Source organism: Phoenix dactylifera, chromosome 10 (assembly GCF_009389715.1).
Source record: "Phoenix dactylifera cultivar Barhee BC4 chromosome 10, palm_55x_up_171113_PBpolish2nd_filt_p, whole genome shotgun sequence".
Taxonomy (NCBI): Eukaryota; Viridiplantae; Streptophyta; class Magnoliopsida; order Arecales; family Arecaceae; genus Phoenix; species Phoenix dactylifera.
In genome coordinates this window covers 13,308,763-13,329,608 of record NC_052401.1, presented here as the reverse complement: position 1 = coordinate 13,329,608, position 20,846 = coordinate 13,308,763, and the positions used below count along the sequence as shown (strand labels likewise).

The window sequence follows — 20,846 nt, the reverse complement described above, 5'->3', positions numbered from 1 at the left end:
TGGGTTTTACAAACAACGTTTAATGATCTGTTTCATACAACATAATCATGTTATCAACACATCTTTCGTTGTAACATAATTTAGTATCATACTTCATTGGGTAGATACGGATGGCACAGACACCTAGTAGGGTCCTGTATGTATGCAGGCATGCCATTAGCATGGAATAGCTAGAAAGAAGGAAAGGGATAGTGCTGGTAGCATAAGTCCTGATGCCTTGACCTTCAAAAATTTTTACCACTGTAATACTGCCTACCTGGAAGAGACGGTAGAGTGTAGCTGGGGCTACAATAGAGTTGAACTAGGTAACTAAAAGTAGAAAATTTAAAAAATAAATACAATGATAAATGAAAGGTCAAGATAAAAATAAAGATTGGTTGTTTGATTGGCAAAAGTGTTCGCTACCTCAGATTACTTCCTCTTATGTATACAATATGATAAATGATACAGAACTGCCCATCTTCAGCAATAGTGACCCACTTCTGGCCTCCACTACTTTCATAGTTTTGGTAATTGGTGCTAACTATCCTCCACTATCCATATTGTGGTAACTACTAGATCTTGTATTATCTGTCAAACCGAATAGGGCTCCCATATAATGATGATCGATGGGCCTCAACCATTTCACCCAGCCATACTCTTTACTTAGCTTATGAAGTGACATCTACTAAGCCACCTGCATGCTAACTTGGTCAGCTCTCATTTCTGGTGTTTGATACTTCAGTCTCAATTGTCACTACAATATTCGTTTGAAGCTCTATTATCATTGTCTTGGCTTAGCCTTTCCATGTAGCTGAATATACACGTCTCTCAAGTGTCATCATAAGCTAAGATATGATGTACACTATACCTATGTAAAATATTTTATACTTGATCCATCACTTTAAAATTTATTTTTATGAAGAGCATATATAATATTTATGTCAAACATAAATATAAATATGCATAAATAATTATCATAATTTTTATTTCAAATAATTAGGTTACTTTCTAAATTCATATATTATCTTTTTTTAAAAGTAAAACATATGGAAAGTATGATAAAAATATTGGAGGTGGGGTGCTTACTGATTCCAATCGATATGGTACAGATATTTCACTTATTGAAAAGATTATATAAGATTTAAAACAATTAAAACAAATTATTAGGCTTTCTGAAGGTATGATATGGTCTTTTTCTCACTATCTACAGAAGTCCCACTAAGTTGCAAGATTTTCTTTATGGTTCCATAACCTAAGATTCTTCCAAAACAAAAAGGATGATCCTAGATTTGTACACTGATGACTCTACCTTTGGAGGATAAGGTCCAAGTTTAAGTATACACCACTAGGACTGGCCTAGCATCGAAGGATCTCGTTCATCCCCAGATCTAAATATTTATCTAAAGCTCTGATGCTATAAAATAGAATCACGGAAGGGGAAAAAATTCGTGATTATCTTGAATACGGAGGTTGATCTCAACGTCATGCATCCCTCAAAGTTCAAGAGTCTTGGCTTCCACCTGACTAGAAAAAAAATGGGGGTTAGAATTTATATTGAGTTGAAGGGTGAAGGATCAAGCTCAGCTAAGGGGAGAAAGATTCAATATAGGGTCAATCATGGGAAAGATGAGGGTCAAAAGTTCCGGTCCGCAGCTGTGGTGGTGATGGTTGGACCAGGCCGGGTTCACTCAGCCGTTCGATCCTACGTGCTTCTAGTTCCGATTGCATCGCGCGTTGCCGAAACTTTTAGTGGGTCCGGTCGATACCAGCCAATTAGCTCTTCCTGTGGAGAACTTTTTTCGTGGGCGTTGCAAACGGGGTGACCCAAATTCTTATTACCTCCCCCGTATCGTTTCTCGCCCGGCTCCCTAATAAAATTCCACGGCCTCTTCCAGATCCGAGTGAAGCTCCGCGAACCCTAGCCATGGCGAACTCGAGATTAGGGTTTCTTCTCTCCTTTCTTCTCTCCTCTATTCTCATCGCTTCTCCGGCGCTCGCGAGCTCCGACGCGCCCTTCATGGTGGCCCACAAGAAGGTCAGCCTCTCCCGTCTCAAGACCGGCGTGGAGCGGGTATCTGTCACGATCGACCTCTACAACGAAGGATCCGCGTAAGAGTCCCGAGAATCCTGAGCTCTTCGGTTTTCGTTCTCTCATCTGGTTTCGTTTTTCTTGTTGTGATGATCTGGGTTATCTTTAAATCTGATCGGGTTCGAAGCGTGTCGTCTCGAAATCCGATCTGTTTATGAGTGATTGCTGTATCGTTGTTTGGATTCATGACTGTTGCATCTCTGTTGTTTCTTTTGATGTCGAATAATTTGGGTGCTGATGCCTTTGGATACATGAAATATTTATATGGGATTGAATTTTTTTATTATAACAGCAGTAATTAGTTCATGCACCTGGTTGTTTATATAATTATTTTAATCTTGTCGTTTTCTCTTTAAACATCATCTGTCCCTGTTTATAACTGCAAGCTGATAGCAAATTTATGATTAAAGGTTGAGGAAAATGATAGTCGGTGGCAATTTCTGAATGCTTGTTACATGATGTCGATAGAAATAATTGAACCTAGCTTCTGTTTGTGCTTTTATAAGAGTCAAATGAGAAATGAAATTCAGGTGTCTCTTCCAGTTCACAGTCTAGTTGCTTTTATGTGTCTTGTTATGTTCTTGATGAATTTCCTTACCTAAAGGAAGATTATTAGTTGTTAAATCCTATTTCTTGTTTCATACATTTTCCATGTTATGGTAAATTAAAGCGGCAACTTTTGCTGGTTAAAACAAATATGGTTGCTTCAGAGAATCTTGACTTCAATCTTAGAGGATCTCTTTATCATTTCGTATTCCTGTCAGATACTTGGTATAAAGTAAGTTAGTGTATATCCTGTCGGGCTTTTCACTACTTTCCAATCTTAACTTTTTGCAGTTTGTTTGTCATGTATGCAGAATAGGAACTCTTTAGTTTGTTCAGTTGTTTAATTCTGGGATAATTGAGTCATCTTAGGAAGTCTCAGGAATGATTGAGTTTGCATATTTTCTTCAAGTCTTTGATGGTCCAGGATTTAAGTTGTCACAGATCAAATTTAGAGGTCTATAAAATTGAAGTTAGTAAATTGATCTAGTTTGAGTTGGATACTTGGATTGCCTTGGTGGATGTTGTGTAAGGTCAGGACAGCCACAAAAAAGGGTGTAGTTTAAAATTTGAACTCAATATGTGGACTTCAGGTATATGTTTAGGGATATGGGTTTTCTTTTTTCTTGATTTTTGTCATCTTCTTTTTCTTAAATAATTTGTTTTCTCTTCATATTGATTGCAAAAGGACCATCAGAATCTATCCTTTAAGTATAGACAGTCATCTTCTTCCTTTATTTAGATACTTGCTCATTGGTCCTCAATAATTTGTTTTCTTAAATAACTTGTTTTCTCTCTAGCTATCCTTTGAGTATGAGACATACCCTGGGTACAACAAATGCCTAAACATATACTAGATGGAATAGTGTCATTGTATATCTGGCTGAAGCTCGCTTTTTCAAATTGGTGCAATCTATGGTTGGAACGCATTTGTCCCTGTATGCATTACATATGTATTTGTGTACTTAAGTCTACTAAATTGAAAGAAACCAGGGTCAGGGAATTGTCGATTTAGATTCAGGAATCAAGGCCTTCCAAAGAACGGGAGGATATAGAGAGGCTTTTCTGAAATTGGGAACTAACCAGAATTTTGGCGAAGAATGATGAAATATGGTTAATAGGATTGGAGGAGTATGGGCCTTTTGGAAAGTGTAGTTAGAGACTTCTATGAGTACTGCATGTAAGTCTGAAATTTCATGCCCACCTCCTCATAGTAGAATCTATTGTCTAATTGAGTTCAATAATAATCAATTTGATTACATTTATAAAAGGATCCTCAACAAATCTCATGCCCCATCTCTAATTGCAAAAAGACATGCCTAATCAATTATTTTTATTAAAATAATTTTATTCTTAATTTAGTAAGAATGACTATATTTCCTTCATGACAAGGTTGATGTGGTATTCTATTTATTAGAATGTGATTGCAATCCTAGCTATGAGAAAGCTATGGCCTCTATAATAAAAAATGACATCAGATTTATATCCCTGTTGACAAAAATAATACTACTTCAGTACTGTAGAGTAGCTGACAAGTTGGCTACTCCCTCTCTCTCTCTCTCTCTCTCTCTCTCTCTGTGTGCGCGCGCGCGCGCGCGCGCGCGCTGGTGTATGCGTGTGTGTCTATGTCTTGATATTGTCTATTGTCTATGTCTTGATATTGTCTATAGGAAGAAACAAAAAGGATTACATATCATTTTATTATCCACAATCTTGAAGTACATAGAAACTGTCACTCTATAATGACTAATGTCCTTTAAATGTTATGTTATTTAGATTTTACTATCGTGCCTTGCATATGCCCCTCCTACTTTTTCTTTGTTTTATACATATTCGCCATATACCTAAATTGCCTACCTTACTTGTTGAGTACTTATATTTTTTTCTTCCCTTCCTTTTGGTTCATTTATCACATTATCCTCTGCTGTTTTTGTTTATGGTGTCTGTGCCTGTCCTTGAAAATCAAGGCAAGATGTGAGGTGTAAACATTTTGGGCTCTTCCTGGGTGACATCTGCTTTATTTTTTCCATTAACACTCTGCGCTGATGATAGGGTTATGCATGTACTGGAACTCTGCATTTTAGTGTTTGGCATACTGATCTGTTTCAGCCCCATTTGCATATATAAATTCTGGTAATAAGATGTAAATTTGTTATACATAGCTCATATTAACTCTTAAGAGATCTTGCTATTATGTTTTTATTGTGAATGAAATTTCCCTAGGGAAATTATTCAGGTTCTTTATTGATCTTCATGAATTTCTGGAAAGAAAAATTCTGTTGCATCATAAAAAATATGGAGAAAAGGTGAAGATATGGTATATAATCCAAGAATATATTTCAAGATCTAACAAAAATATGTAAATTTTTAAGTCAAGATATCTGGTATAAAATATCCGTAAAAATATAAACAAATGTACATCTTGTATTATTCTTTGGTTTTAATCATTTCTTCCCAAATTATTAGGCATTGCTTGAAAGAATATGTTTGGATATAGCTATCACAAAGAACAGCTTCACGCTTGAATCATCAGATGTGCTTATTTAGGAAATAACCCAAACATTGGTAAATATTCACTTGGTGGTGAATGTGCCATGCTAATAACTTCCACTTAATTGGAAAACAACTGGGGCATAGTTTTTCTTTTTTTAATGGAGACAGAAACTAGTAATAATGTAAGGCATATATGAATGAACCTTTCTAGTGTTGGACAATAATATAGGTCCTGCATGCTAGTTGATGTGCCATATTTGGAAGTAAAGTAGTTTGAAGCAAACTAGAATAGTATAATTTGTCTAGAATTCATTTGTTCGAGACCAACTGAACCACCTCAGCTGATGTATGCACAAATCATATTCCTTGTTTTATGTCACTAGATAGAATATCATTTGCAGTTTGCCTTTCTTATATTAATATCGAGAAACCATTGCTTATTTGGCAACACTTGCAGGACTGCTTATGATGTGATCCTTAACGATGATGGTTGGTCTCAAGATATGTTTGAACTTGTCTCTGGCAGCACATCAAAGACATGGGAAAGGCTTGATGCGTGAGTCAACTACAACTTTTACCACCTTGTTTATCATCAAGCCTATAATTTCTGTTTTTGTATTTCTCAAAGAAAATCAATATCTGTTGCTTTCAGTGGTTCCACTGCTTCTCACTCATTTGTTTTGGAGTCTAAAGTCAAGGGCATGTTCCAAGGTTCTCCTGCTGTCATAAAATTTCGTGTAACCACAAAGGCTGCATTGCAGGTTTATTTCTGATCCTCTAGTTTTAAAGCATCTTCTGGATATTCGAGGCGTTATGTTTGAGTTCATCTTCAAATTTCAAAATTAGATTCCAATTGAAAGATTGAAGAACCATTAGGCATGATCCAAGTTAGTTGGTTTTGCTTTTTAAGCATCTGCCAGAGAAATTAGAGTCCATCCCATTTGCTAACGCTAGGTTGCGTGCTTGATTTGTTTGTATTATTGTGTTCATTGGCTTGAAGTCATGATTTAATCTAGCTCATTGCCTGTTTTAGGAGGCCTATTCTACCCCGATTCTGCCATTGGACATTCTTGCTGACAGGCCTCCTGAAAAGAAATTTGAATGGGTGAGTTAGCCACATGCCATTATTATAGAATTTTTATATTATTCTTTCCTGTAATTTCTGATGTTTGATTGCAACTTCTATGCGCACACATTCTTCTCAAAACTGGCATGATATGCAACCAAACTTCTTCAGGCAAAGGTAAGCATCCTGCTAGTGCAATAATTTTATAGTTGTGTACCCAGAGCTCTGCATTATTCGTCTTGCAGATGTAACTAAAAATCGCATCTGTATACAGAGACTGGTGGCAAAATATGGATCACTTGTATCAGTTCTGTCGTTGGTGTCAGTGTTCATCTATTTGGTTGCAACCCCATCAAAATCCAGTGCTGCAAAAGCGAGCAAGAAGAGACGCTGATCCAAAAATTATGGTCTTTTTGGCCAGTTTTGTTTAGAGTTGCCTTTAGAAACTGGAATTTGCAGTCTGAGATAAGATTTTTCATATACTTAAAATGTTGTCTAATTGCTAGGACCAGTGGGAAATTGCATTGGTTTATCACTGTTCACGTACTTCAGTTGTAGATTACCAATTTAATTTAAAGAATGGAGTGCTTTTAACTCCAATAAGTTTTGAGCTCCGAAGTTAAATACAGCAAGCTTTTCATCCGATTGCTTACCATACAAGGGAAGAGCTGATCCCTTGAAACGAAAATTGGTTCAGCCCATGTAGCAGAATGATGGACTTCTTATAACCTGAAGAAAAAGCTTGTATCAGAAGTAAAATTAGGTCATTCAACTTTTTCTATGCTCTCCTCTCGGTAAGTTGAGCTCGATGCCATTTCCATTCATTGTCCATTGGATGCGCAATGGTAAAAAAGTTGTTCTTAATATTAGCTTGAGGTACCACTGAAAGCAATGTATGCAGGACACGGACTTTGAGTTCGGTTTATTCTTTTATTGTCCCCATCTTTCTACTTGAGAAATTTGGCTGCCCAGAGTTGTCACCGCTTAAACTATCAGGGAAATATAGTGTTTTGATTTCTTGTGAACAATTCAGATTAGATATATGCTAGGACTTTTCTTTTGGACGGCAACAGCTATGAGAGCTGGCAGCTGCACATTCTTTTTCATTACATGCATATCTAAGTAGATATATTCAACACAAAGACTATGAGAATGGAGTCTCATTTAAGATCCAAATATGTAGATGTCCACAGACTGGCAAGCAAGACAGGTAGGTGAAGACATGTTAGAGGTGGAAGTGATGAATATTTTTGCATCATGATACCAAAGGTGTCGAACAAGATGCACATCTGACATACAAATCTCTACTCTCTTTTATGCTTGTTACCTTGACTGATCCTATAAAGATACAGAGTAGGTTTGTCAAGGATCAGATGTCCCATGTTGCGACTTGTATCAAGTTTAGGTCTTACAGCACTTTCCATTAGGAGGTAATACCCAAAAAAGTAGAAGGAAAGATGCTAATGAATGACAAGCTTACAGAAGGGTAATCTCTGTTCTAAATTACACCTTGTTAGGCTGGCTTGAGAGCTCTTCATTAGGCTAGTTCATTAACATTTAATGGAAAGAAGCAAGTCAAAACATACTGGAAGTTAATTTAGATAATATAAGGCCATGGCAGTTTATCAGTTGAGCATGATGGAGGATTGGCTTGCGAGGCTTTTTGTTTCGGTCATTGAGCTTGCTCAGCATTAGTATCCTTCAAGAGTAAATGGATAATAATAGGGTATATTTTGTATGCAATGGACAATTTGAGAGAGATCGGGGCGCAATAAGGCTGCTTATGTTGAGATGAATTTTCTTCTTAGGGTAGATTTGCCGTTGTTATGTTAATTTGATTAGGTGTGATCCAGTTTTCCTAGAGTGTAGCGAAAAATGAGACATTGTAAGTCATTATACATGCATGTTTGTTTCTATAGAGGGTCATAGAATTTTAGTTTAAACAATACAAGAATAGTTTATTTTTTTCTGTAGGAGAAAAAAAAGAAGATATTGTCCATGCTTCATGGCACACCATGACACCATCAAACCTAAAAGTAAAGAATAAAAAGTAATTTCAGAAGAATGACGATTAATTCATTCATAGATGACCAATGAAAACAAAGCTCCCAAGAAGCCAAGCAGCCAGAAGTTTCGAAATAGAATTTAATGGCAGAAAAATTCATGAATCAGCATTTAGCAAGATTCAGGATGTATCTTGGAAGCTTAGAAAAATTTGTAATGGATTCACAAAAATCCGAACTGTACAGGCTGCCAAAAGTATGAATGGTCAAATGGATTGATCGAACCTTGTCAGCAGGAGGAATAAAAGGAACTCAAAACTGGCATACTAAAACCAAAATAATGAAAGAAATGATTGGAATCCAGACCGGAAACAATAGAAGAATGAATTATCATGAAAACTTGCATGAAGACATTTCCCAAAAGGTGCCAGAATTCATTGCAAACCCATCAAAGCCACAATCTCTTCCCCTACATTTGATGTCCTCATTTCTTCTTTGTCAATACCTTTATGTTCATATGAAGCAATATGTTTTCAAATTTAGAACATGAGGTGAAACTCAACAGATAAGCTCAATGCCAATCATGTTTTGACTGCCAAAAAACAATGACAATCAATACAAGCAAATAAGTCTAGAGTGGCATATAACGTGACATTTGATCTCCATATTCTTTTTGAAAAGAAAAATGGGACATATTTTATCAAAATTTCATTTCAAAGAGAGTGAAATGAAATGAAAAACTACAGGATGTATAAAATTAGGGACCCAAAGATCTAAATATACTAACAGAACCATATAGTATCAAACAAAGAAACAGTTCATATCAGTGAACAGAACCAAAAAAAAGAGAAGTAGAAAAAGAGATCACTGCTTTTAACGAACAAAGACACAGAGGTTCTCTGAGACAACGTAATCCTGGATAAACAAGAAATTTCCAACATTAGAAAGAAGATAAGCCAATAGAGTCGTACCTAATGCTGCAAAGCTACAGAGATATTGGGCAGAAACGGGATGCAACAGTTTACATTTCCTCACCAAAAAGATATCCAAGTTCCTTCAGCAAAGAAGATTCTTCAAAGCCAACACATGAAGGATATCTTACACCTTGTAAGATGATCGAGAGGGTGGTTCTACTAAGACTTGAAATATATCCAGCTAGTTTCTGAAGACGTAAATGTTGGGGTAGGCAATGGTTACCAAGATAAACAAGGATCCTTATCTGCAGCACCTACCGGTCCCGTTCTACGGGCTAAAAGAAACAAATCTCTCCAGGGCTTGGTGTAACAACCTAGGATCTCACCCAAAATGGCTAGCCAGAAGTTGTTATTTAGGTTTCTTGATCATGTATAAGTACTCAAGATCTATCCAGCGAATAACCGATGTGGGACTAAACACATGCCCGAACGGATCCTCACATGCTCCCCCCGTTCAAGCCCTAACATCCTCGTCAGGCTAAAGGTTCAAATCTATTCAAATCTAATCACAAACACCACGATTGGCCCGTGGTCAGCCCCAATGGATCCGCGCTGCAGTGTTTCCTAGTTCACATAGGTTATGGGCTGGATCCGCTCTGATACCATTTGTAACAACCCAAGACCTCACCCAAAATAGATAGCCGGAAGGTATTATTTGGGTTCCTTGATCCTGTATAAGGATCCAGGGTCTATCCAGCAAATAACCGATGTGGGACTAAACACACGCCCGCATAGATTCTCACATACTTCCCCAGTTCAAGCCCTGACGTCCTTGTCAGACTAAGGGTTCAAATCCATTCAAATCGAATTACAAACACCACGATCGGCCCGTGGTCAGCTTCAATAGATCCGTGCTGCAGTGTTTCCTAGTCCACATGGGCTATAGGCTGGGTCGGCTCTGATACTATTTGTAACAACCCAGGATCTCACCCAAAATGGCTAGCTGAAAGTTATTATTTGGGTTTCTTGATCCTGTATAAGTACCCAGGATCTACCCAACGAATAACCGATGTGGGACTAAACACATGACCGCACGGGTCCTCATACTTGGAACATCTACCTCTTAAGGAGAAGAAAAAGCGAGTGCTGGTCAAAGGAATGGTGCAATAGATGAAGAAACAAATATATTGTGGAGACCGAATGCTCCCTACTCGGACAAGGGGTCTGGAAGGGCGTATCGCTCTGCTGGTAGCCTCGGTGGTGCTAGGTGTGACGTATTCATACATGACATTCGTGCCGGAGCCCAGATGGGTAACCGAGCCGGGCCCACGGGTGGGGAGAGTATGAGTAAAACCGGCTGGGGTGCCCAACACACGGTCATTTCTACCCGCATCGAACATTCTCCTGATGGGGTGAGGCTCGGTGGGGGCTGCTACGCGGGTGTGGGCTTGTTCCTTCTTCCCTCCTTTCCCTTTTTATTTACCAAAAAAAAAGAAACAAATATATTTAAGAGCGTAAATACTCAGTGCTTGGTCCTTCGAAACCACTGGAATGGTCTACAAGTAGGATTCCTGGTTTAGCAGATGGAACTCGCACTCTAAGAGGCACCATCGCCTGATAATCGTATGAGCAGTGTTTTGGAATTGTCTGAAGTCTTGGCTAGAATCCATGGAACTCAAGTAATAGCAGTTGGTGATACAGTTGAGCAAGACCTAGATTTGGCATCGAGTTCTAGTCAGAGAGCAAGAATTCCCGAAATGCTCTGGCATCAAAGCCTTCCCACAGGTTTGTGGTAGTTAAACCTGAGATCTTGATCAGCCAACTGTGCACCTTCATACAGCAGAGGGGTGGGCAAACTTATTCCACTGGCATAACACAGCACTTCAAGATTTGCTTTCCATTTAAGAATCCTCTCAAGGAGATACCAGTAGTAGAAGCATCATCCAATTTACTGTTCCCTTGTCGGCACATGCTACAGTAAAGCTGCATCTAGGAGCAGAATGTTCATTGTTTTAGATGGTGGAACAGCCAACAAATGTGACCCTTTTGATATTGAGTGCAACTTCTATGGCTTCTATGGTTTGTGTAGCATCAACGGCTAAATCAATTGGTTTCGTCATTTCTTTTTTGCCTTTTGGAGAGAAAATGATATTATTCAGCTGTTGTGCTGTACATACTCTAGTTTTTCAATCCATTCAAAAAGGTACACTTGCTATTATTAAATGTTGACAGTAGCTCTCGGTTCATATATTGCTGAATCTTTGTATTGGACTTATCAATCCACTCGATCTACTAAAAGTATTGTGCGGAGATTGTTGGTTATGTTGTAATTGAACTGTACACTGATCACCTTTGCTCCATTATTGTATTATAAAGGAAGTCATGGGTAACATGCTCTTCTTTCCAACAATTAGATCATATGGCAATATCTTACCTGTAGTTTATTTTGAATTATACAATTATCCTAGCATTTTGACAACCTAATTCAAGCATGTTATGCATTCATATGCCTACTGGTGTTTCCTCAACCATCACCACTATCAATTTGATGTCTAAAGTCAGTAACTATTGATTGTGCAAATCTCCTATACTGGACATGATTTAGATATTACATATGTGATTAGAACTTTAAAACTTAAACAATAGTTTATGAAGTTTCCCTACTTTGAGTCACTTCTTTGATATTCATGAGGATGGCAAAAACACCTGACCCATCACAAGAATGAGCTACCTCAGAGCTGGGCTTCTTGCTTTGGCAGCAATGTTAGATATTGTATACATAATGGATTCCTGATTACAAGGCTATCTAAAAAAACAGCCAAAAAAAACCAACAAAAAAAAGAAAGGTAATTCATCAAAAATAAAAAAAAAAGTTTCAAACATCAGGAAAAAAATCCTGAAGATAAAAAAAATAGTAGAGCAAGAAACCGATGTCATGAAGAGCATGTTTCATGTTGCTTTTGCTTTTTAAAGTCTTTTTCAAAAAAAAGATTTATTTAACTTTTAATTAAAAAGTGATTTGATATATTTGACGTTTGGTAACTATATTTTATAAATGAGTTCACTATATTTGAAAGATATGGAGAAGTTCCACAAAAGAAGCAACTAGAATTTAATTTCTTTTTTTAGCTACTCGTCAAGGGTTTTTTTTCTCTTGACTTCTGCTTCTTGTAAAAGCACTTCTCACGCTATATTATCATTCATTTTTTTTTTTAAGAAATATTTTTTATAGAAGGACTTTCTTGAAGCAAAACATAGCCAGCCTTCTTTCAATGCTTTTTCTCCAATGTCAGATATTCATGAAGTCTCATACCAATCTTCTTAACGAGCATAAATTATTGAACTGCAATACATACTTTCAGGGGCAAACTAGATATAGCATAGAGCACATTTTTCACGTATGTCAAGTGCATGCTGAGTTCATCTTTAAGACTACAGCATCCCAGGAGAGACTCGCCTCTTCAGCGACCCAATGGAAAGGTTCCATAAGAAACCAAGAGATATATATATATATATATATATATATATATGCAGCACATAAAGGGTGTATGTCCGCCTCCATTTGCATAGATATTTTCTATAATCTAAACTAGTTAAAATTTTTGCTATTTTGATACAAGATCCCGTACTAGTCCCACACTAACACTGTATCAATATGGTATGGTATGAAATTTTTTTCACATATTGAATGTCGATACGCTACTAGTACCAAATACCGATACTAAATTAGTATCATACAGTATGTTTCATACCAAATACTGATACCAAAGTGGCATGGTACGATATGTCCCAACTGTCCAATACAGCAAACCATGATATACACCTAAATGACCCGGTCAAAAGAGCCAGATAGTTCCTGCATTTCTCAGATGGCATCCTTGCCTACCAAGTAATCAGCTTAAAACAATTTCTGGTTGTGTTTCTTTACCGGATACCTCGTACATGGAGAACTCCTAAATTACAATACCCACAATCAGAACTGGCTGCAATAGATGACCAAATCAAACGCAGTATTATAAATGAAGTCGTGGACCAATCCACTAAATTATTCCGTGAATATCACAAAATGTCATCAAAAGCACCATAACACAAGTATAACCCTTCACTTGAAACATGTGGACTTTTTGTTATCGTCTAATAGCTCGCTCATTTACAGCTCCAAAGAAAAGCTTCATGAATTCAGACTTATGCAGGCACAGCAAAACTCTTCTCGGTCCAGCGGGCTGCATCCACAACAAGACATGGGTCTGATTTCTCGAATTCACCAACCTGTGACACTTTTAAGACTGTAAGTTGCAAAACAGATAACGGCAAGGGTCAAAACAAAGGAAACAATGGTGAAAATAGGAGAAATTGTTTTAACCTTTTGTCCACAGTTAGGGCAGTAATGATATTTGTGCCAAAGGCAGTCCAAGGAGGGGCAAAGGAAGCAGACTCCCAGCATAAATGGCATCATGCAACCCACAACAGCGGCCAGACTTAGTTTCGATCTGCACCACGGTAAACAAATGTCATTAAACTAAATTTCATTCAGAATAACTACCTTGCTAGTGCATTAGAATCAAGGAGATGCCACTAATGAATAAATGCACTTTTGTGCTGTTTAGAAATCTAAATAACATAATGGTTGACCACATAACACCCATCCTTGTAAGTTATCAGAACATCAATAGAACTCTCCAGTCACAACCCAGAAGCAATGACGAGCACTTAAGTACGGAGTGAGGGAAAAAAAGAAAGTAATGCAGAATTTAGGGAAAAAAGAAAAATTCTAAGACTTAAGTGTCCTTGAACTATGATTTTTCACTTAAGCGAGAATCATTTATCCGACAGATACGCAACTGAGGGAATAAAGAAAAGCAAAGACTGCTCAACCAACCTAAACTCGAGTAAAAATCAAATATAGCACCATAGTGGCTTGTTTTCCATCAGATCACTCATTGTGCCACTTGCCACACTAAGAATATGCAGATAATTTTTGAGACATTATAAATCCAAATTCTCTTAAATAAGTGAGTAATGTGCAATAGATCTGAATACTCAATCTAGTTTAACAAAAAAGTTCAAATATTTATCAAAATCTCATAATATGGACATGGACATGAAATGGTGCTATGGGTACAGGTATAGTTAAAGTCCAAATAGAATGTTGTACAGCTAATCTACAAACATGTATATTATTATGTAGTGTGTAAAAGCTTAAATTAATGTGCCAAATGATTTTAGAGAAATATCTAGGAAGGGGGGTAAAAATGCTGAGAACCATAACACTATTTAAAAATACCTATTAGCTTTCTTAAAGGGAGCATGGCATCGTTAACATTATTATAATCATGCTCTACAATACGAGATCACTAGCATTGGCTCCAACCATGGTCTGCCCAACCATGCCAAACTAGCCAGTGTGAGACGTACCGAATTGGATTGGTCGGGGACTAGCATGGTTCGTACTGTTAAAACGATTCGACCCCCCCTCTCCTCGCAACTTATTTCATGCTCTCCCACCCCTTCGTGCCTCGATTTTATGCCCCCTCCCTCGCAACTTGATTCCCCCCCCCCCAAAAAAAAAAAACTCGCTCGCGAACAATGCCCCGCCCCCCTCCACCCCCCACCAAACTGCCTGCATTATGTTAATGTGTGTTTGTGTGTGTGTGTTGTTGGGGGGAGGGGGGTCGTCAGGTTAAGGTTAGGGTTTTCCTTGCCCTCCTCTTTCCTTCCTCCTTTCATCTCCCTCTCTCCCTCCCTCTTCGGCTCACCCTAGGTCTCATAAACTATCTCTCCCTCTCGAGACAGTCAGTACACCTTGGAATGACACGGTACAAACCTGTACCATGCCGAACTGGTCGCCGGCCAATACCACCTCTAATACGAGTTCGACGAATCTTGGCTCCAACTGATAATCAAAAATAATAAAATAAAATAAAAAAATGCCTCTGCAGCAGCATCAATCCACTGCTAGTTATGTTTGTGGATATTATTTCTCCTTGACTAGTCAAAACCTCAATCTGCAAGTGTGGTTCCATCTTTAATGCCAACATTGATCAAAGTAAGATGCATCAAGGTTCGGTATGTATATTTTTTTACTGCCAATTCTCCAACCAATGTTACTGTCTACAGCTTAGAGTCAGAAAGGCCTGCCATTAAACCTGGTACAAGTGAATGAGAGAAGACAAGGCTTCATATATAAAGCACTAACGAAAAGCCAAAAATTCAGATTGATCCAAAGGTGAGTGTTTTTTTAGCGACAGAGAGAGTCTCAAGCAGGACTCAAATACCACTAGTTCGAATATAAAATTAGACTATAACAATTAAGACATTAGAATCCATCAAATCATGGACCAAAAACAACAAGACAGGTGGTAGTACAATAACATCATAATGCATCAGACAAACAGATCATGATGTAGAGAGAAAATCAACAAAACTTCAAAGATGCGATTATTTTAGAAAAAGTACAATTCATGCATAAGATCCTAAGCCCCACCAGCACCCCCCCCCCCAATGCCCCACCCCAGTTGCTAAACCAGAAGCATTTCGCAAGGTGTAAACACCAATGTCATTATTCACTGCCAAATATTCCACAACTTTGTCTTTGCTACTCCTATCATTATTTGATTTAGTGCAAGGTTCAATTAGCTGCACTTAAAAGAGCTCACACAATAACCTAGCTAAAAGTGGTCAGCAATTTTTAGGTTTCTCAAGGGGAAAAGAGTTTAATGTCCTATTCCCAAAGATATCTGGCTAAGTTGTTCTGCTTAATGCGCTATAGAAAATGAAAAATGTCAAATGGAAGACCCATTGTGATTGTCATTCCCTTTGTTAATTTGTGGGATATGTCCAAAATAAAGGTAAAACCCTATAAGTAGAAATTGAAACAAAAAAAATGCAAAATTTGTAAAATAGGTTACAATCATCATAAACCCTTAAAATCAAGTCCTAGGTGGATATGGACCACAAAAGCACCAACCATTATTGAGTTGGTTGGTCGGAGCTCCAACCAACCTAATATTGAGTTTGATCACCCCAACCAACCATTAATGGTAGAGGTTCTCCCATGCTTCTGCATAAGTGGGACAAACACCTCTCCATCACTTTGATGTGATTGTCAGTGGAATTGCATCTATTGTCAAATGTCCATTCCTTCATGTAATTCAACTATATGAAAATATGTTTTAACTTGTCACACATTAAAATATTAACAAGCCAATCTACCAGTCTATAAAACATAACATATACTGCAATGGCTAGGCATGACACATCAGAGTACAGCCGGGACATGTGTATCAGTCATTTCTGGTCCATATCAGCCCATATCTCTTCTCATTGATTTATGCCAGTTTGATATAAACCACCTTACTATGAAAACCCTCTGTTTCCTTTTTCCTTCCATTTGACATTGATTTGACCTCTTTTGAAATGTAATTGTCCCCCTCAAGGGCCTTGTACCGGTGCCCCCTTGTTACTATGTTTGTACGCCAGGTACGGAGGCCGGTTCAGCATACCAAGTGTCAGTACACCCTTCATACCACGTACGGTAGCAAACCTATATAGTCTGCCCCATACTGTCCGGTTCAGTACGGTATGGCACACAAGGATCCCCTTAAAGATTTTGAAGGCTCAATCTAGTGATAATATGTTCATGACACAAAATTATTGTTCTACATCAAATCAAAGTATAGAAATCTTAGAAAGGATAAATCAAGCCAGTAGTAGATAATGGATCGTTATTAAAGTAAATTTGTTCATTTCTTAATGTATATCTTGATCGAGGTAAGCCTATATAGGTGACTCACAAAGTCACCTAATCCATCATTTAATGTTTATGTCGAAATTCCAGAAAAATTTGTATTTCTGACATGTGTTTTAGTGTAGATTAAATGTGCCACAACAACTGCCTTGTTAACAAAGCATAGTATTAATTTATTTGAAGGTGTTTTATGCAAAGTAACCATATATGCATTCACGAATAGGCATTTAAGTTATTGAATGTCTAATTAGCAGATCATTAAAGCATCCAAACACATACGCAGGGATCTCATTTTAAATCTTTCCCCTTAAGGTATCTTAGAAAATCCACTATATCGAAATACTAACAAAATAAATGTATAGGAATGTCAACAAGAATAAGAATAGATAGATTAACAAGTTGGAATGTACAGTATACTTTTTCACCATGTTATTATCTTACGATGTATTATTTATTTATTAAGCAGTTTATTGACTACTAAATATTACTCATTTTCATATATATACATCCCCCAACAGATTGTAAGTTCATAGAAAGTTTCCCATTAAATTCCCTCTCTTTTTTTAGTTTTAAAGTGCTTTTTAATATTTTTTTATACCATGCTGCCAATTGGTTGCACACCCCAAGCCAATAGCATTTTTTGTAATATCATGAATTTCAATTGCATTTTTGTCTCTAGTGCCTAATCATTATTGTTTAATCTCAAGATGTATGGCAAAAATCATGTTCAGATGATATATTAAAGCGCATAACCTATTAGAAATGCTTTAGTAACACAAAATCACAAATAAAAATGTTGATGAACAACTTCCCTACAGCTAAGTCCTACAGCTTTAGAGTACCAATTGAAAAGAAGAATTAGAAGAGTTATACACAAACTGCATTCCCTTTTTATGTAAGGTCATAATGTCATGGTAGCACTGCTTATCTGTTATAATCAGTAAGCCTATAGTATCAAACATTTTAACTTCCTTTTATTTACAATTCCCAAACACGATCCCTTAATGCTGAATTATGCAATGTTATATTTTATAGATTACTTGACAATCTATGTTTCTCCAAGCAAAATACGTCAACAAATGTAAGATGAAGCTACAAGTAGGATGGATCCGGATTGCAGAGGACTCTTTGATAAGCATACCTAATGCTTGCAAGCCTGTGCACTAGACTGGTTAACAAAGCTTGCAAGGACTAACAAAAGAGAAATTCACCAAAGTAATAATACAATTTAAGAAGTTCATGATACAAGATTTGACAAAACCATAAATGCTATAACTTTAAGGTTGGTCTTCGCTATAAGGAAGAAGTGTCAAGAAGCAGGAGCAGATGCGGATGCCAGAGTGGATACAGAAAAAAGTAGAAGATTTTTGTTATAAAAATCTCCAAATTGGAGTGTCATGTAGACAGATATCCTCTTTACAAAAGCTCAGTTTTATTTTCTATTTTTCTTCTTTCCTGGTCTGGTGGCTTGATAGTGACAAAGAATTCACATAAAAGAGGCACCAGTAGATGTTATGCATCTTGTTAATCAAAGATATGCTAGTGGATTTTTTTTATCAATAGCCTATTACTGATACATACCTACTAAGTTAGAAAAATCTCATTAGTTATTCAATCCTCTTTTAATTATCTATAGAGCAAGCATCAATTGATATCAGACAAAATCTAAAATTATTGCTACAATAATAAGATAAAGCAATTTCTCTGACACATTTGAAATCAAACCATGGTACCTATAGTAATATAGTAATCAAGTAGATGTAGATCACACGTTTCTCAGACAATACCACATATGTTTATCATGATATTATCACCATTAAGCGCGAGGTACTCCAAAATCAAATCCCTTACCTATATATGATATTATCATGATATTATCTCCCTTCAAAAACAAAACCTTTCGCCTTCACACCCACAATTAACACCACATCCCCAACCAAACCATTCAAAAACCTAAATCCCGACAACCCGTCCAATTTTCCCCTAAATAATATTCCAATTAATTGAAAACTCCAACTCATATCCCATAATCCCAGTCATTCTTTCCCCAGAATAAACCTCAATCAATAAATCAATCAATTGATTGATTGACTAAAAATCTATTTTTTCCCAATTTCTTCGGCTGATCGACCACAAGCAGCAGTACCAATTCTTCATCCATCCCTCAAGATAAAGACAAATTCAACAAACGATTCGAAATTTTCGATGAGAGAGAAACAAATCAAAACCGGAACGATAAAAAAAAAAGCCGAATCAGTAGAATTCAAGAACCAAAACATCGAATCAGAAAACAAAGCCAATGGCAGGTGAAAGGCGACATACTTGATGGTGGAGAGGCCGGACGAGCCGCAGTAGACGCACTGGAAGGGGGCGGGGGTATCCCGAAACATGGTCTGCTGCAGAGGGATCCCCGTGGGGTCTCCGTAGATGGCGTTCGGGGGGATCATCCCAGCCTGGTAGGGGTTCTGCACCACGTAGAACGCCTGCGCCTGCTGCGGCTGCGCCGCCGCGTACCCATACGGCATCCCCTGCTGCTGCGGCGGCGCCGCCGCGTACCCGTACGGTGCCCCCTGCTGCTGCGGCGCCGAGGCCGCGTACCCGTACGGAACCCCCAACGCCGGCTCCCCTCCGGCTCCCTTCGTCGCCATGACCGCTCCCTCTCTCTCTCTCTCGATCGGTGAGATTTCGGAGGCCGGAGAAGGGCGATTGGAAAAAATTTTATAGAAGAAGAAAGCGCTTACGGCGAGCCGGGGCGGAGTTCCGTGTATCGGAGAAGTAGAGGGGCGGGCGCGCGTTGTATTTGGTCGGCTACAGCGCACAGTTGCAAGGGAAAACTTAAAAGCTAGCAGATATGGAAGAAAAGTGGACTTTGCGATACGTGAGGGAAGATAAAGGTGCTGATGCGAGTTCTAAAGTAAAGGTGTGGCGTAGATGAATGGGTGCAGCGTTTTGATTCGTGCGATGGAGTGGTTAGTTTTAACTTATACTGGGTTTTGCGGCAAGGTCAGCAAGCCTAGACAATGTATTGCGCCACGTGGGAGACGAATCGATCGGGTACATAGCGGGCACCTCTTAGCAGTGGTGATGTGCGTTGGAACTTGGAAAGAAAGGAAGAGTTCGAACGGGAAGCGCAGCGGACCGGATTGGGTGTCGTGAGGTGCACTTGGAAATATCAATTTATTAGCGGCTTGAGACTTCGTGGGGTACGACTGCCGTCTAGAAGGTCTAAGACGGGAAAAACGGTCAACGTTTTGATTAACAGCTGTTAGGTAAGCTTCAGAATATAATATATATATATATATATATATATATATATATATATATATATATATATATATATATATATATATATATATATTCTTTAATTTGTCTTAGTATGAAGTTGGACCGAAAGAGCTTGGCTCATTCGATTGCAAAGGTGGAATAAGGAGGAGGTGGGAAATATCTTCAGGAGGGTGGAGGAGACGGAGGCATCCATCACTAGGTTACAGGCACTTGAGGACAGAGGGGGCGGTCTTTCAGAGGTGGATCAGGGGGAGCTCAGGGGACTACTGGCTAGACATACTTTCCTTTTGAGGCAGCAGGAGGTGTTTTGGAGGCAAAAGTCCAGGATCCAGTGGATTAGGGAGGGGGATCGGAATACCATATTCTTTCACTAGTCGACCATCATCAGGAGACATCGGAACCGGATTGGCCGGATTAGGGACAGTAGTGGGCAGGTGTCCGAGGATCAGGAGACAGTCAGGAGGATCTTGGTGCAGTTTTTTCGTGACAGATGGACCGAGTCAGGTGGTACAGATGGAGGAGCATGCGGACCGATACCAGGGAGGCAGGTGTCAGTGGAGGAGAACGCAGCTCTGGTCAATCCAGTGTCCGGGGATGAGGTACAGGCGGCCCTTTGGTCTTTGGGCGAGGACAGAGCCCCGGGCCCATATGGCTTCCCCCCTGTCTTTTTCAGGAGGTACTGGCACATAGTCAGACAGGAGGTGATTGCGGCAGTCCAGCAGTT

The 20,846-nt window shown here is 38.4% G+C and overlaps 2 protein-coding genes across 2 annotated transcripts; one reads left to right on the top strand and one right to left on the bottom strand.

Annotated features, from left to right (window-relative positions):
- Positions 1-1,751: 1,751 nt before the first annotated feature.
- Positions 1,752-6,795, top strand: LOC103710621. The gene is made up of 6 exons (XM_008796437.4): positions 1,752-2,091; positions 5,565-5,663; positions 5,760-5,868; positions 6,141-6,212; positions 6,345-6,350; positions 6,448-6,795. Exons 1-6 carry the CDS (start codon positions 1,907-1,909, stop codon positions 6,565-6,567), a joined length of 591 nt encoding a protein of 196 aa, XP_008794659.1. The 5' UTR covers positions 1,752-1,906; the 3' UTR covers positions 6,568-6,795.
- Positions 6,796-13,070: 6,275 nt separating this feature from the next.
- On the bottom strand, positions 13,071-19,585 carry LOC103710622 (GSH-induced LITAF domain protein). The gene is made up of 3 exons (XM_008796438.4): positions 19,160-19,585; positions 13,454-13,580; positions 13,071-13,359 (listed from the first exon to the last, which is right to left on the bottom strand). The coding sequence occupies exons 1-3, from the start codon at positions 19,483-19,485 to the stop codon at positions 13,276-13,278; spliced, it is 537 nt and encodes a 178-aa protein (XP_008794660.2). The 5' UTR covers positions 19,486-19,585; the 3' UTR covers positions 13,071-13,275.
- Between the last annotated feature and the right edge of the window lie 1,261 nt (positions 19,586-20,846).

What these genes read in the sequence shown, in the direction of transcription:
- LOC103710621 (XM_008796437.4), top strand. Translation starts at nt 1,907, where the DNA reads ATGGCGAACTCGAGATTAGGGTTTCTTCTCTCCTTTCTTCTCTCCTCT. An exon ending in CTCTACAACGAAGGATCCGC is followed by an intron (nt 2,092 to 5,564) that starts GTAAGAGTCCCG and finishes CAACACTTGCAG; the next exon opens with GACTGCTTATGATGTGATCC. An exon ending in CCACAAAGGCTGCATTGCAG is followed by an intron (nt 5,869 to 6,140) that starts GTTTATTTCTGA and finishes TGCCTGTTTTAG; the next exon opens with GAGGCCTATTCTACCCCGAT.
- LOC103710622 (XM_008796438.4), bottom strand. Translation starts at nt 19,485, where the DNA reads ATGGCGACGAAGGGAGCCGGAGGGGAGCCGGCGTTGGGGGTTCCGTAC. An exon ending in TCCGGCCTCTCCACCATCAA is followed by an intron (nt 13,581 to 19,159) that starts GTATGTCGCCTT and finishes ACCGTGGTGCAG; the next exon opens with ATCGAAACTAAGTCTGGCCG. An exon ending in GCCCTAACTGTGGACAAAAG is followed by an intron (nt 13,360 to 13,453) that starts GTTAAAACAATT and finishes AAAGTGTCACAG; the next exon opens with GTTGGTGAATTCGAGAAATC.